An 18113-nucleotide genomic window follows, 5' to 3' on the forward strand; every position below is an offset into this window, starting at 1 on the left:
TGGAGGAGTGATTCTGCATCAAACATATACAAGCCACTGATATTTTTACTTTAGAGGACTAAAACTGGTTTAGGAGCTTGAATTCTTGTAGCTTTAGCAAATGAAATGCAGAAGAAGAAACAGCTCACTTCACAGGAACTGAAGAAAACAATGAGGCTGCCATGTCTGCAGAATGGAAAATAAAAGCAAACGAAAATGAAAAAAAGATAATACGTGTACTTTCACAGAAGATAACAATGATGATAGCGACATCATTTCGCACATTGAGGGAGATCTGCCATGTTTGTCTGTGCAACTATGCCTGTGAATTCAAGCAATAATGCAACCTGCTGAGGCCAATAGAGCAATTAAGTGAAAGCACTTGATATAATTGTGGAGGGTTAGACAATCAAAGCAAATTAGTATATTTATGTGATGTAGACTGATCTTGTAAATTGCATTGTGTGTTTAAATAAACAGAATGCCATACACTTTTTTATATAAAACACAGCATAATAAACACCAAAGTTAATGAAGCAGCTACGAATTGTTATCAGTTCTACAGGAAGACAGCAGATTAAGATAAGTATGTGGTGGTGAAATGTATATGTAAGAGGTCAGATGTTCCCGCCTCATCTTTAAACTTACTCGCTCAACGACACACAGTACTCACATCAACACAATCACCATAAACTGCTTTCATTCTCTGATGAATCTCCTTTGGGGTGACACCTTCTGCTGTCAAGAATTCAATTACTGCATGTTGCTTAAATTGCTCTGACTGACCATCTGTGCAGGGTTCCATACTTTACACTGTAACAACACAAACGTACAATGCTAAGGCTTCCCACCAATTGGAGTTATAAAGAAGATGCTACAGAACAAGCCAGTACCTACTGAATACCAATGCTGCCAACTGTTTAAGAGTTACAAAGGTGGAGGAATTACTTTTCATTCAAACCTTGTATTATTGACAGTTCATCAAAAAACATTAACAGTTCATTTACTTTTTAAAGTAGATGATAAAAGATCTTGCATTATGTTGTCATGTAAAGATTACAAATTGACTGAAAAAGGTTGTACTTTACGACACAGAAGCTAAAAGCAACTTAACCCTTTAACTGCTCTAGACGTGTTAACGCGTGCACCTTTGTACCTGTCCCTGTGTTCCCTGAATGTGTTTACGTGCGCCACCAGTATTTCTACCTCGTACTCTGAATGTGTCTATGTGTAGACATGTTCAGAGTACCAGGTAGACGGACTGGTGGTGTGCATAAACACGTTCAGAGAACACAAGAGCAGGGACAGGTACAAAGGCGTGCACGTTAACACGTCCAGAGCAGTTAAAGGGTTAATACTTCATCCTACTCTTTTGAAACCTATCATTCTTCCCAAAAATAACAAATCATATTGTCAATGAAATAGTTACAGTACTTTTACTATGTTTACATTCAAAAGAAAGAGCAAAATATACTGAGCAGCATGAGGTTAAAAGAATACAATTGGTAAACCATCACAATTGGCAAACCATCACAACTGCTTAATGTAACATGCTGATAATATTGGAGTCCCATCAGCTAATGCTAACACACATATCAAAAGGTATTGCAATTATCGATGTAAGTTTGCACAACAAATTGGTGAAATTAATATCAGAAATATATACAAAGGAATTTGAAGAATTTTTTTAAAAAGTATTTATTTTCAGCATAATACACAAACTAAGTGAAGACCCTTCTAAACTCAATGTTTCCACGCAGAAATGATTAAATTGCATAAACATATGTACAAATTTAAACAAAAAAATGTAGCTTCATACTGATCCAAATGCGCATACATCACCATACAAGAAAAATTTGCCGTTATATCTTGTCTGTCGATGTTATACAGCTTGTTTCACTGAAACTTTGAAAAAGAAATGTCAATTGAGTCCTTAAAAGCAGATGAGGATTCTCAACATGAAAAATGTTGGTACTTCAATACAGAATGTTTAACAAAAATTTTACTTATACTAGAAAATTTAGTGTATATGGGTACATTTCACACAATTTTAAGAACTAATGTCGATAGTTTGATAACAGGTAAATTCATGTAAGTGAAACAAATACTTCACTCATAATTCTACACTGCTACGAGAAGTAAAATTTTAATACATTAGATTGTATGAGTGAAGATAGACATAAATTTACAAATACTGTTCCATATTTCCACATTTAATACGATACCAGTTAGATCTCTGAGCCCCATGCACTGCGTAGAATTGCACTGTAACACAAGTTATCAGTAAGGATTCACCAAGAGCCCTACACATGCTTGCTTTCAACAAACATGTAGTGTAATTCGATATCAAATCAACACGGAAACACACAGATTTTCTTGATATTTGGCAAAGGTGTACTGTTGGTATACACTAGGGGAAATATTAAAATTAACTGAGTTATGTGAACTCGTTTTTGAATTACAGAGGTATGAAGTTATGATAAATTGACTCTTAAAAGAAAAGCAGTTTTTGGAACTGCTGTAGAAGCTTTTCTAAGTCAGCAACTGATTTGGGATGGGTATCACGTTACAGTGTTAGTCATACACTTCCATATGTTATACAACACTATGTACGTTGAGATATGAAAAAGTTTTTCAAAATCAAATTTTCATTTTTGCTTTTTTCAGAAGTACATATTTTAAAATTTTAATTTTTTGAAAATTAGTTAGTAGCATAGTTAATCACAAGGAAAAATATAAATCTTGGATGTTTTTGCCTCATTGGTGAAAGAATGAAGTCTGAAGCTTCATTTCCATTAACTCATCTGTGAACTCAAGTTAACGAGTACAACACCAATAAAGCATTTTCATTAATATAAATATGAACATTGATGTCAACAGAGATTCATCGAAGTCCATAGTAAAGCTTACTATTAAATAATAAGGTCTGTTTATTATTTTCGGCTTAGGAAGACTTCATTTGTTTGGCACACATCATTTTCAAACGGAATGTAAGTTTTCCCAGTGGGAGTCACAAAATTCACTTTCATCACAGCTTCCATTACTGGAACCAACAAAAATCAGTCTTCGTTGGATATGAGAAGCATGTAAAGTGGCCATTTGGATTAAGAAAAGTTATTTTTACTTCATCAGTCCCTTAACTTTTCTGTAAACCATACTGGAGTCTACAGTTGGCTTGAGAGATAACAATAATGTACCCTGACAGAATTACTAATTTAAGTTTATGAGGAGATTTAGAGACTTCCCTTATCGCAACACACCATTGAAAAAATTTTTCACCAATATTTTTGGTGTAAATTGTATAATAATGCATGGTATTAGCGCGTTCTATTGACAGACAATAGTCATTTACAGCAATTTTTTAAGAATTATTCAGATTCAACATAGTCATCTTGTGTTGAATAAAAATACCTACATTGCTAATGTTTCCTATTGCCCACTGAGAAAGCTGTAGTGGGGTTTTGATTTTTCTTAGGGTCTTTGCAAACTGGGATGAGCTGCCAGTCTCTCTACAGTGCCCCTAAATCCGCCAGAAACCCCTTTGCCGTGTGCTGTGTCAAAAAGTGCCACACGAGTTTGACTTTGAAATCTTGTTTATGAAACTGAGACTGAGGTTTACGTTTTCGTTTTCGAACTGGTAGCAGACCCACCTAAAGAACCGAAAAACTTGTTTGGAATGTTTTGAAATTTGTCAGTCACAAACGTTATTTGTTTCTTTTGAGAAGTGTACATAGTAATTGTGTTGTTTCCTCGGTAATTTGAAACAGTTACATAAATAACATGTACAACTTTGTTTTCTTCTTTGAAATACGTAACAAGGTGACAGACTGTGGCCAGTTGGCTTGCCCAGTGGTTGGTCAGTGCTGCATTATATAGGACAAGAACATAATATTCAGAAAAAGGCAAGGTAACAAAGAATTCTGATTTTTTTCATATTTTATTTCGTGAATCTAAGAAAAGACCCCTGCTGCTTTTCAGTGAAGCTGTGCTGAACCAAAGGAGACAACTTGCTGCATAATAAATCAATAAAGTCTTCTGAATTGTTCTCTAAAAGGGCTTGAAATTACAATGGTTGACTTAAAGTACTGCTGAAATTTTACATTCTCAGTTGAATTTTCAGCAAAGGATTCGTCGAAAATTTTAAAGCCATGAAATGGGGTAACATTGATGAATTTTTGATCTTGGATTTAAATGTCTGAAACCAATAAAATTAAAATATTGGTTTGCTTTCAGAGTATGGCTATTAAGTTGTGTAATGAAATTTGTGGCCTTGGTCCCCTTTCAACGCAACAGAAGCGAATTTTTCTTACTCTATCAATACACTTCACCCCAACCTGAGGTTGAATTTGAGTGGTGATGTTATGTGGTAATTGTGCACTGTTTATGACTCTAGGGTGAGTAACTGCTCTGAGTCTATATCAAAAACGGAAAAATGAAACTGGTATGTAATTAAATTTTAATATTAATTTCAGAACAACATGAAAATAAAATTTAAGGCCAGAAAATGTGATCAGAAACTTGCTTATGATATTCAAATGAAACACAAACAAAAATGTGTTCACTGTACATGAAACCCCAACACATCAACTACAATCATAAAAGGCCCTTCTTCCAATTATTTTTACAACATCTGACACTTCAATTGTGTCAGTATCACCAGTTACAGACTACACAAAATGAGCCTCATTTCTACGAAGAAATTTAACTCCTATCTGTTCTTGGAATTTTGTAAAACCTTCGCCACATACTGTTACAATGTTTCCTGGGAGCAGGAATGCAAAGGAAAGCTTTTGCTATGTACCAAAGGTCCATAGCTGAAATCACCAGTTTGTACAATTGAGAATTTCCATCAGTAAGACACTCTTCTTCTTTAGTACTGAAGACTGACTGGACACCTTCTGTTTTACTATGACTAATACGAATCATGTTTATCAGGGTTCCTTTGGAAATATTTTACACTTGGCTAGCCTTGTTAATGTTTATTTTTACATTTAAAATTTATCTGAGACACAGTTCTAAAACATCGGGGCTATGTGTCGTCAGTTCAATTGATTATTTTTGTACACATGTTGCATTTTCACGCTGATAACTTTTACACCCTCATCTGTATAATGCAAAAAACAGAACTGCACACTAAGTAAAAAATTCATAAGTTAACACACACTTGCAAGCATAATATTCTCACCCCACAACTGTTGTAGACAATTGCTGCATCCACTGCCACATATTCTTGACACATTCATGAATATTTGTTTATAAAAGAATGGTACAAGAGAAGATGGTCAACGTCACCCCAGGTTTCTCAGGTGGTCAGCTACATTCCACTTCCACCTTGGTTTTGCAAAGTTTGGCTCTTGTAGAAACAGGTTATGTATAATAGACTAACTTTAATTATTGCTCTATTTGTCATCATGAAGAGTCAGTTCATGACATACCATACATAAGTTGTTTTATGTCAGTCATGAAAGTAAAAGTTGTAGTTTACTGTAAAAAATTTACAAATCAGTTCTTCAGAAAATGATAAGTATTAAGATAAGAGGTTTGTAATACTAAACATCTACTGATTGCCACGAATTAATAATTTTTGAGTGGTAAATATATTAACTAAAATATAATAATTTCCATCAGCAATGCACAGATACTTAATATTAAAGATTTTTTTAATTTTTTGGTCTTTTTGGTTAACGTCACTCCCGCATTAACCCCATTTGATTTCATCTCAATGCAACTGAACAGTAAGCAAATTCATCTCAGTTGCAATCAATGGACAACAGGTTATGAAGCACTTTTGTGAGGCATAATTGTAGTTTTGCGTTCTAAGTTTTGTTACAGTTTCATCTAGTGCTTCTGATTATCTGTTTCATGTTCTGGTGAGTTATGGAAAGACAGGGTGTGTGTGCCACTTTGACCAGCTGTCACACAATGTTTAGGTTTATTTCACCAAATTTGGAGAAATCTATATTTATACTAGTAACTTTGTATGCTTCTTTAAGCTTTCTTTAAAGTTTTTCCATTTTTTTCCAGAAATCCTTTATTTCAATTTCCTTCAGTGACTGTTGCACACAATTTAATAGTCGACACTACCCTAACTACATTAACTTCATAAAATGAAAAACAGTTCTAACTGTCACTACTGGCAAGCTTTTGCTTTGTATCAAATTTGGACCGTCCAAAAAGCCCCCTCCTTTTTGACTACCACACCATGTAGTTTTATGCATTAACATTATTCTTCTAATGCTCCAAGAATCAAGTAAACATATTAGAAACATTAGCTTTTTCATTCTAACCGTTCTAATGATTAAAAGTGATTTTTCAGATGTTTGGCAATACCACTTTTCTCATTATCATCATTAGTTTCTAGTGATGAGCTTTTGGGAGAAAAAAATTGTTTTTCATAATTCTTCTTTTTGATGTGTCACACTTCTTGTATTTCATTTTTCTTTTAGCAGTGTGAGACACTATAAATAGTCCAATAAAAATTTTGAAGGACAGAACAACTTCTGAAGTAGTTGTAAATTCTGTGAACGAGTGAGTACAATTATATCGAATATTGTTGTCACTTACAGAATGTTCATTTTTTTAATATCATAATTTCCTTCCTACATTTATTTGAGTCAATTAAGTATTTGTGGATACAATTGGGGCATACATGCAAATATATTTCTGAGTTTTTTCCTGTCTGCAATACAGTGATTCAATTGCTGTAATGGACTGCAACACTGAATTCTCATCATGTCAACTTCCATCTTGAGAAAAATATTCAGACACACTCAGTGCTTTAGTACAACTTCACTTGTTAGACGTTTGCCAATAACTTTTACATTTTAATGACTAATTTTAAATCACTTCAACATTTCCAATAACATGCAGACATGGTGAAGGAGAAAATGTTAGGCATCACGTAAGTGTAATCTTCAAATAACGAGACATCTGATAAACTTATTGAATGGTATCTACTTACAATACACCCACTCAAGATGTGCTCTAATCACTGTATGTCAGTCTACCGTAAGGACCAGTGAGAATAGCAGGCTGCCTACTATTTGTAACCAGTTTTTATTACTTACAACCTATTTAAATAGGTTGATTTGTATTATTATTTTCTTGATGCATTGTTCCAGTAAAATAAATTACTTATTATGAATCATGTAGTATAAGATGAATAATTACAAAAGTATACAACATTACTAAAGTAAAGTACTTTTATTAGTAATTTCGATTCCTTATCACTACTACTGGACAACTTATAGATTTATTTTATCAAAATTATTACAATAATTAAAACTATTAAATAGCACTACTGATTTCATATTTTTACATATGAAGACACTCTCATCGCTAATTTATAATTTGCTTATGATTTATGACAGTAATAACTACCCATGGACAGAAATGGCATATATACACTTAAATATTGTCTTGAAAAATTTTATCATAACCTATATGGTGTTGCATATCACAGAAATGAGCATTAAAATCCTGAAAAATGCCACCTAAAACATGTCTGTAACTCAATTAGAAAAACTTTTATTAAAAAATTCTGATATACAGCAGGAGAGTTTAATCATTCTCCAAGTCCATACTAATAATATGACTGCACAAAATTTTAAGAAACAGAGACATTAAGGCCTAGATCTTTTGTTGTGTTGGCACAAATAATTGAGTAGTATGAGACATGTGTTACTGGAAAGAAGTCTGTCACTACAATGTATCAATGATAGCAATGAAAACCTGATAACCCCATCTCTCTATGAAAAATTGTAATTCTAGTAACCAGTAAATTCTTAACCAAAGAGATATTTGAAAGTGGATGGATTTCTCTAATTTCTACTTCACAGTTACACTTGTAACAACTTTATGTATCAACTCATATTATTTATTAAGAAACTGTTTTTGTTTCACTTTCAACAATACGGATTTATGAAGTTTTCATTACAGTTCATTTTTACTTGATGTCTAGTAAATGAGTTACAATGGCAAGCTTTACTGAAATCTGTCTCCCTTATGAACTACTGACCTGACTTTGAGATTTCTACAAATGGAACATCAATTCATGCTTTGGCTGTCCTAATACATACTATTTCATCCTACTTGACATTATCTGAACCAGCCCAGACTCTGCAGTGAACTGAATGTTTGTGAGATATTCGTTCAGGATTTCTTGAGATGACAATAAGTAATTCTTTTCTCCAAAAACATAGCATTATTCTGGCCTCTTTGCAGTATGTGTGGATGCATGCTTCTTCAGATAGCTAGATCTGCGAAAAGACTTCCCACAAACATCACAGTTGAAAGGCCTGTCATCACTATGTATTAACATGTGCACCTTTAGATCATTAGATCTAGTAAAGGATTTCCCACAAAGATCACATCTGTGTGGCCTCACACCAGGATGTGTTAATGCGTGTCGCCTGAGATCACTAGACATCCTAAAGCGTTTCCCACACTTGTCGCATTTGTATGCCCTTTCGCCAGTATGTATGAAGACATGCTTCTTTAGAACATTAGGCGTCCTGAAGGATTTTCCACATATATCACATTTATGTGGGCTTTCGCCAGTATGTATAAAAATGTGTAGCTTCAAATCTCTAGCTGTTCTAAAGGATTTCCCACAAACATCACACATGTGTGGCAACATGCCAGTATGTATCAATGAGTGTTGATTGAGATCACTAGACATTCTAAAGGTTTTCCCACAAACGTGGCATATGTGAGGCCTTTCCCCAGTGTGTGTTAATTCGTGCCTTTTCACTTGAACAGGCTGAGAAAAACATTTCCCACAAATTTGACATTTGTGTGGCTTCTTGACAGTGTGTACTAAGCGATGCCTGTGGAGATCACTAGAAGTCATAAATGATTTTCGACAAACATTGCATTTGTATACCTTCGGACTAGTATGTAATAATGAATGCTTCTTGAGATAAATAGAGGATACAAAGGATTTCCCACAAATATCGCACCTGTACACCCTCTCGTCAGAATGTATTGAAACATGCTGCTTCAGACCAGTCGGTGTCCCGTAGGATTTGCCACATATATTACATTTATGTGGCCTTTCGCCAGTATGAATTATTACGTGTCTTTTGAAACTACTATAGCAAGCAAATGATTTATCACAAAGAGCACACTGGTGTTGTTTTTTGCCACTACCGCCGAACTCCTGCCTTTTCAAAGGGCCACAGTGAGAGGGATTGAAAATATGATACTTTTGTGATCTACAATCTTCGCATTTGTATACCTTCTCATCACTATGTAACAATTCATTTTCCTTTAGAGTATCAGAAATAATAGAGACTTGACCACAAATATGACATTTGTATGGGCTCTCCCAACTATGTGTTAATGAATGGCGATTGCGATCACTGGACGACCTAAATGATTTTCCACAAATATCGCATTTGTGTGGTCTCTCGCCAGTATGTGTTAATACATGTTTCTTCAAATGGTGAGAGAGAGAAAACGATTTCCCACAAGTGCCACACTTGTATGGCTTCTTGCCAGTGTGTACCAATGTGTGCCTTTTCAGCCCACTAGACGTTATGAAAGCCGTCCCACAAACATCACATAGGTGTTTTCTCTCTCCAGACTGTAATAAGGTCTGTTTCTTCCGTCGACCTGGCTGTGCAGTACGTTTCAAACGAACGGCTGATCTATCACCAGTATACATTTGTTCATAGGACTGTAGCCTATGATATTTATTGGAGATTTTGCTAGGTTGATATTCTGCTTGACTAATTCTTCGTTGCATCATAGAATGCTTCCTCAAGCTACCACTGTTGCGAAACACCTCACCACAGCCTGGACATATGTGTCTAGGTGGCTCTACACCATCGATGTGAATGAACACATGCATTATTAGCTTGTATTTTGATGAAAAGCACTCTTTGCAAGAATCACACTTAAAGTTTTGTAGTTCATAGGACTCTAGCCTATGATATTTATTGGAGATTTTGCTAGGTTCATATTCTGCTTGACTAATTCCTCGTTGCACCATAAAATGCTTCCTCAAGCTACCACTGTTGCGAAACACCTCACCACAGCCTGGACATATGTGTCTAGGTGGCTCTACACCATCGATGTGAATGAACACATGCATTATTAACTTGTATTTTGATGAAAAGCACTCTTTGCAAGAATCACACTTAAAATTTTGTAGTTCATAGGACTCTAGCCTATGATATTTATTGGAGATTTTGCTAGGTTCATATTCTGCTTGACTAATTCCTCGTTGCATCATAAAATGCTTCCTCAAGCTACCACTATTGCGAAACACCTCACCACAGCCTGGACATATGTATCTAGGTGGCTCTACACCATCAATGTGAATGAACACATGCATTATTAGCTTGTATTTTGATGAAAAGCACTCTTTGCAAGAATCACACTTAAAGTTTTGTAGTTCATTTTCCTTTAAGCTGTAGTTATCTCTAGTGCGCAATGCATTGTCCGCAAGAGAGCAAAATACTTGTGTTGCATTTGCACTTTCGCCAAAATCTGCTGATTTACCTGCAGAAATGTGCAATTTATCACCACTCATTCCTTGGAGGTATTTTTCTTCTAATAAAACATTACCAGCTTCACTGGCACTCTTAATCGACCTGAAGCATAAATAAAAATTGCAGAAATTAGCTTATTGAACACAGAAAAACTAAATCTCAGTAAACAAATTCTTATGTAAAACTCAACAGTATTTCAAGTATGTACAAATGAATTCACATTCATTTACTTTTCATAAATATTATTACACAGAAAAATCTTAAATAAATGATTTAACAGATAATATTATAAACAACAGTTTTAAGAAATTAACTATCCTTATCTTGCTGTAGATTTCCAGCTGAATGGAAGATAATTTAGTCATAAGTTGACAAGATATTAGTGCAATGTATGATAAATGTGTATGGTTACCTCACAAAGTATGTTATTTGTATTAATTATGCAGAATTAAACATACAGTGCATGCTGTAATTGGTATGCTATAATTTGTATGTGCTACTGCGTGTACGAAGTTGTCTATAATGCATGGTTATTCAATTTGTGCATCTGGTGCAAAAGGTCAATATAGTGAGTGACACATTGAAATTTGTGTATACATATTCTTCTTGTAAGTGGGAAGCACAGAATCTGTAAATACTTACATTCGGCTGCACTTTCATATTAAATCCAAAAATAAACTCACAAATCTATCAATCAGTGAATGCATCTGAACCACGAACACCTCAGTGGCCATCCAGTATTAAATCAGCGTGAAAGGCCTTAAATTGACAATTAAACATGTGATACTGCTTGAGTTTGAGATATAAATTCACATCCTGCGTGACAAATTATATACTGTCTAGCAAACAATGTCAGTAACAATATCCCACAGAAACTGCTAATCTTTTGCCACATAACAAACTACTCAAGAAAGCAATTACTCCAAAATCGGATATGGGAAAGTTATATTATGTAGTGAGGTATTTTAGAGTACTTTCCTACACTTTATGTGACAAGACGGCACATATCTCCTCATTCCCCAATATAGAAAAACTTTATAATTTACATCTAAAAGAAATAGGTCTTTCCCTTCCTAAAAATTCTGAGTACCACTGAGTTGCCACTACTTAGAATGTAATGCCAATGCAAATAACAGCTGACCATCATTCATTCGAAAATGAACTTATCTTTACTGGTGTCAAACTACTGAAAGATGCTGCAAAAAAGTATGTTGAGCTAACTATAGACACAAAACCATACCTGAGAAAGCAAAAAGACCATTTTGGGCTTAAAAGGTATGTGACTACTAAGCTGAGCACTCAAGATTGTGTTCATACAAACAGTATTTGTGAACAACATTATAATGTTTTCACTCAATATTAGAGAATGGAGTTAAGGTTAAATATTTGAATATTTCAATCAAGTATGGCTGCAGGAGTCACCCCCTGTAGCACAAGGCACTGTTGACACATGTACTGGAAAGTGTGAGTATTACCCCGAACCACCAATCCATCAGACACCAACAAATTAAAAGAAATGGGCTGTCTCACTAAGAGTGGCTGTAATAACCAACAGTCACAGATCCAATCACCCACTGTAAATGACTTCCGAAGCATTAAAAATACAGAGGTCAGTGACACAACATGCTGACAAATGACAGGAATGTTCTTAACTCCACGCTGCTAAGCAGGAGATTTTTATCATGTTAAGGGATGCATAACATTATGCAGAGTAAAGCACATCTTACATGGAGTAGGATTTGCACCAAGCGTGATGGTGCCCTTACAGGCTGTCATCTGCTAGCCAGTTGCCCTGCAGTGAGCAGTGCAATATTTTTTGTGACAGCTCCAGAGTTGTATGGCTTCTGACATAACGTTCTACAGGATGCGAACTTTCAGATAATGCCAGTTAACCCTCAAGACCAAACAAAACGTTGTGCACCCATGAGTCAATCTGCAATGTTAATCAAACAAATGTACGGAAGATATTCGGTAAAAAAATTTGATTTTAGCACATCTCTTAGCTTAATTCATCAGCTTCATGGCGAACCACGTGTCGCTTCTTTAATGGTGGTATTTCATGAGTAAGTAAACAACTGCAAGACTTTTGGAAAGTTAGCTGAGAAAAATGTAGTTCGCTCCGAATTTGCGTTTTGTGTATGTTAATCTATGATCAGTCTAGAGAAAATAAAACGATTGTTAAGCACTTACCTCGAAATGGTATGCAATCTTTTATTTCCCATCCATATACCAAATGAAGGATTGTACTTTTTCACCAGAAACATCTTCTACTTACTTCATCACAGATATGACTGATCCCTTTACACCTTGATGGGCAGTTGACAGGATTTTGCAAACTTATATGTTTTCTTATTTCTCAGATAACTGAGATACAGAAATAAAATTCTTTAGCCAGTTTTAATCCACATCATTCATTATTAAAAACACACCGAGGTGTAGGATTCTGACAAAGTTTCAATAGAAGTAGGGATTTATTTTCGACAGTCTTTGTATTCCCTTTATTTTTATTGAGAGAAACGTTATCAGTGATGAGTAACATATACATTCCCTTGTTGCCACGATCAAATCATCATCTTTTTCGAAAACACAAGAGGTTGTAAGTATTCATCTCACCGCCATTCTAATGCAGCTGGCGACATAATGATGAAACAGTAACTGATTTAGAGATAAGTCAATAGCTCATCAAAATTCCCATTCTCAGTATGAAAGTAAACTGTAATTTCTTCATAAATATTGTTTCAAAACTATAATAATTCTCTTTTTATCAGCTATCGATGGCGCTAGAATATTACATTATTTCATTGACATAAATCTGTAGTCACTTGAATATCGCAATCCATATGGAAGTTTCACAAATTATTCATATGGCCAAATACACTGCTCTTTGGGTACTACCATTTGCCAGAATGTTGTTCCGGTATTTAAAACTGTTTACAAGGAATTTTGCAAACATATCATTCTGGCTTTTTCACTAGTGCGCGACTTCAGGATGAAACGTTTACATACAGACCATTTTCCTGAGATTGGTGATAAATGGCAATATCCTAAGTTTAAGTAATAATTCAATATGTTAGCTACAGTTCATATGCAGCAACATATGATCTAATATGCAGTAAAGGGAAATTCATAGCGACCTCAATTTTTCGCTGCGCACTTTCTGACGATCTTGCAGTAGTTTACTTAATCCTGAACTATCGCAATACACATATCAAAAAACGTTTTGCATCACCCCAGTTCCCAGAACTCCTGAAGACAGGCGTTGACTGTGGATATTGTTTCACAGACACAGTCCCTTTGACTGTGCAGAAATGACACTATACCCGCCCAAAGATGTAAGGAAGCACGCATGAGCAGCGTCTATTAGATGAACGCGGTCCGACAGCTGATCAGTTCCAGGCATTCCACCAGGAAGAAGGTACACGGCCCGTGTTGTTTATAGTTCAATCATGCCTAAACGGTCAGTACCGCGGTTCGATCGCGTCCGCACTGTTACTTTGTGCCAGGAAGGGCTCTCAACAAGAGAAGTGCCCAGGGGACTCAGAGTGAACCAAAGCAATGTTGTTCATACATGGAGGAGATACAGAGAGACAGGATCTGTCGATGACATGCCTCGCTCAGGCTGCCCAAGGGCTACTACTACAGTGGATGACTGCTACCTACGTATTATGGCTCAGAGGAATCCTAATGGCAACACCACCACGTTGAATAATGCTTTTCGTGCAGCCACAGGACGTCGAGTTATGACTCTAACTGTGTGCAATAGGCTGCATGATACACAACTTCACTCTGGACGTCCATGGCGTGCTCCATCTTTACAACCACGCAGTACAGATGGGCCCAACAACATGCCAATCTGATTGCTCAGGATTGGCATCACGTTCTCTTCACTGATGAGTGTCGCATATGCCTTCAACCACACAATCCTCGGATACCTGTTTGGAGGGAACCCAGTCAGGCTGAACGCCTCAGACACTGTCCAGCGAGCGCAGGAGAGTGCAGGTTCCCTGCTGTTTTAGGGTGGTATTATGTGAGGCCGACATACGGCTCTGGTGGTCACGGAAGGCGCCATAATGGCTGTACAATACGTGAATGCCATTCTCCAACTGACAGTGCAACCATATCGGCAGCATATTGGCGAGGCATTCGTCTTCATAGACGACAATTCGCGCCCTCATCGTGCACATCTTGTGAGTGACTTTCTTCAAGATGACGACATTGCTCAACTAGAGTGGCGAGCATGTTCTCCAGACATGAACCCTACTGAACATGCCTGGGATACATTGAAAAGGGCTGTTTATGAACGACGTGACCCACCAACCACTCTGAGGGACCTACACCGAATCGCTATTGAGAAACGAGACAATATGTACCAACAGTGCCTTGATGAACTTGTGGATAGTATGCCACGACGAATACAGGCATGCATCAGTGCAAGAGGACGTACTACTGGGTATTAGAGGTACTGGTGTGTACACCAATCTGAACCACCACCTCTGAAGGTCTCGCTGTATGGCAGTACAACATGCAATGTACGGTTTTCATGAACAATAAAAAGAACAGAAATGATGTTTATGTTGATCTCTATTCCAATTTTCTGTATAGGTTCCAGACTTCTTGGAACTGAGGTGTTTAAATTTGGCCATTAACCCTTTGGACTGGGTAAGGCCGACACAGGGTGGCTCCGAGCTCTCTTATTTAAATCGCCGCCACCTGGGTGGCGAGTGCGCTACAGAGAATTACGCGGTCTGTTTGTGGAAACAATGAGACTGTTGACTAACAGGTAGGGTATACATTAAAATAAAAGGTGGGTTTTCATTCAAATACATTTCCAAAATATTCCAGTACAGAACTTTTCAATGTATGATATTTTTTGAAACACTCATCACGGTGGAGAGTTGGGTTTCGTGTGCACGTTTGAGCAGTAATACATAGTTTCACACCTGCCACTTTTCTTTTTTCTGTCTGAACACACTGCACAATCCTTGTGCTTGCTCCCAGGAAGCTTGTTGTGATGTACAACAGTCCATTCAAGCGTTCCTCATCATCAGAAGTTGCACTTTTATGGCGTACTTTGTGAGGCAGTTTTTTCAAGATGTTCTTCTCGCAGTGATTCTTGTACAGCAAATAGCTGTTTACAAATCCAACCTCCAACAACCAGAAGTACGGTTTTCACCACTTGAGACTTTTTATTAGAAAACCATAACTGGAAATATAATGGTCATATCGATCAACGCTGCCCAACTTCAAAGTGTAATTGATAATCACATTTGGTTTCATTATTTCTTCCCTTCACTTTCTGTTTCTCTTTTCTATAAGTGACAGTGAGTTATTTGCTTTTGTAAAAAGCATGAGAACAGTTCGTTTATCCTACCATGCCAGAGCCTTCATTTTGTTCTTGTGAAGGCATTTTATTTCATACTTCTTCAGATTCAGAACTGCTTTATTGATTGCAGCTGGAAGATTTCTGCGATTGGCCTGGATCGTTCCTGTGAGATGCACAGTTTGTTGCAATATTTCATCGCCTAATTCAACATCTGTATAAAAACAGTCAGTGTACATATGATACCATGATTACCCTGTAGCATTTCTCATGTTAGCCAGCAGTTGAAGAAGTATTCCCTCAGAAAAATTCCAGTCAGAACGAATCAATGACTGTTATTAAAGCGCCAAAATATGATATCAAACTGAAAATATAACCGTTTGATAAATCCGAAATCTCATAAGCTCTGAGTCCCCATTTTGTTGGTTTCTGAGGATGGTACATTTCGAATAACACACGACTCCTTAATGATACTGTAGATTCATCAGAAGCTAAATACCTATATGGCCAATCAATTTCGAGAAACTTGCAAAATAAATAATCCAACACATTCTTCACTATATTCAGACATGACTGAACCTGAATGTTGACATGTATAGCACTCTCTGGATTAGGAACATCAAGTGCCCAGAAAATCTGCATAAATCGTCTGCGAGTAAAACAGTTTGAAAGGAAGTCAGATGTCTGTAATAATTCTCTTGAACAAAATTCTGGCAAATTCTTACACTTTTGTAATGCCAGATTAATAGCACATCATGGAAGCGTTTCATTTCTTCCTTGGTAACATTTCTCTTGTCACACCTTGAAGAATGTTGTGAAAGCGGTGTCACTTTAAATATATGCTGTAGCGTACGTGTTCGTTTGGTCTGCTATTTGTTACATTAGGTTGTCTGCAAACATTAACTGAAAGAAACCAACTGGAGGTGATGGAACATTACCAGTTGCAGTGATAGAACCACACATTAAATCTCAAAAGGAAAACCTCTAAAGTCAGCGTCATTTTCGCTTCACATTCCGCGAAAAATCTTCTGCTAAATCACTAGAAAAATGCACGTTTTCACGGTTTTCATCGTTATCTTCACTAGAACTGGTAAAAATGAACCAATCTCACCATCAAAATCATTCTCACTATCGTTACTTAGAGATTCGTTTCAAAGCTGTAAAATCTTTTCCTCAGAAATAACTGAATGTGAGGAATTAGCCATTGTGCATGCACACACTTTAACGTAATAATTCCAACATTCATTTCATCACAACTGAAAGAGCTTGACCCTGAGTTAGCACACGTTTCCCTACATGGCAGCACTAAGCACCATTGACGCCTATTACCGCCAGAATAGAGAATTGATCATATAAGAGCCGCGAAAAATTGTGTCGAGTGAGGCTCGATATCGGAGGAGAAAAAAAAAATTCAGAATGTTGAGCACCACTCGAAATTGGAGTGGAAACGGTTAACGAAATAGGCAGCTCGCCATGAAGCTGACAAATGAAGCTATGAGATGTGTGACAGTCAAATTTGTTTACAGAATCGTTTCCTTACAATCGTTTGAGAAAGATTGACGAGTAGCTGGCTTGTTTGCCTAGCTGTTCAAGAAGTCAAGGCAGCCAGCTAGCTTCTACCCTGAATCGTACACCATATGAGAGGTGCAACATGCGAGGTAGCTGTCACCCCCACCTGCTAGTCAGCAGTCATACACAACATCCATGCACTCTGTGTGAGATGGGCTTAAAGCTCACAACACCCATAAGTCTGTGATCAGTGGAACAAGGATTTATGGACGAAAGAGTCACAATATGTGACGCGTTACACAGATGAACAATGGTGTAAATGGTGAACATTTGGTGAATGGCATTTAACTCAAATTGTTCTGCCAACAGTGAAATTTGGAAGGTTTTGGTACGATGGTCTATGGCTGTCTTTTTCCAGTTTGATCTTGGGCAACTGGTTTTTGTCAATGGCAACATAATATCTAGTGTTCATGAGAACATACTGGAGAATAGTATGCTTCGCACACTGAAGCAACAGAAAAAAACTGGGCCTTTCTATGTGATACGAAGAAATTGGAATTATTTTCTGGATTGACATACTCACAGCCATGATTTGAACTCCTTAAAATATCTTTTTGATGGACTAGAGTGTGAGTTGGAGGCTTCAGAAATTCACTCAAAAATCCACCAACAATTCACAATGCTTCAGGTAAACAGAAAAAAATTTATGCTGTACATGTATTGTAATTTACTGGAAAATTCTGACTTTGAACACGATCAGAGCATAAAAATTAGGCCCTATGATCTAGTAATTGCACAGTAACAGAATG

General features: G+C 36.6%; 1 protein-coding gene across 4 annotated transcripts in view; it reads right to left on the bottom strand.

Moving 5' to 3' along the window:
• Window positions 1-1738: 1738 nt before the first annotated feature.
• The window catches only part of LOC126427293 (zinc finger protein 91-like), a 135123-nt gene continuing 118748 nt past the window's right edge, over window positions 1739-18113 (bottom strand). For 2 of the 4 annotated variants that reach the window (XM_050089582.1, XM_050089583.1), the window contains exon 4: window positions 7474-10577. In XM_050089582.1, coding sequence (XP_049945539.1) covers window positions 8183-10577 — 2395 coding nt within the window. In that variant the 3' untranslated portion in view covers window positions 7474-8182. Of the gene's footprint in view, window positions 2245-7473; window positions 10578-18113 lie in introns of those variants that run through there. The other 2 variants (XM_050089585.1, XM_050089584.1) reach the window with 2 other exon arrangements.

The sequence above is a fragment of the Schistocerca serialis genome, chromosome 11 (assembly GCF_023864345.2).
Source record: "Schistocerca serialis cubense isolate TAMUIC-IGC-003099 chromosome 11, iqSchSeri2.2, whole genome shotgun sequence".
Classification (NCBI taxonomy): domain Eukaryota; kingdom Metazoa; phylum Arthropoda; class Insecta; order Orthoptera; family Acrididae; genus Schistocerca; species Schistocerca serialis.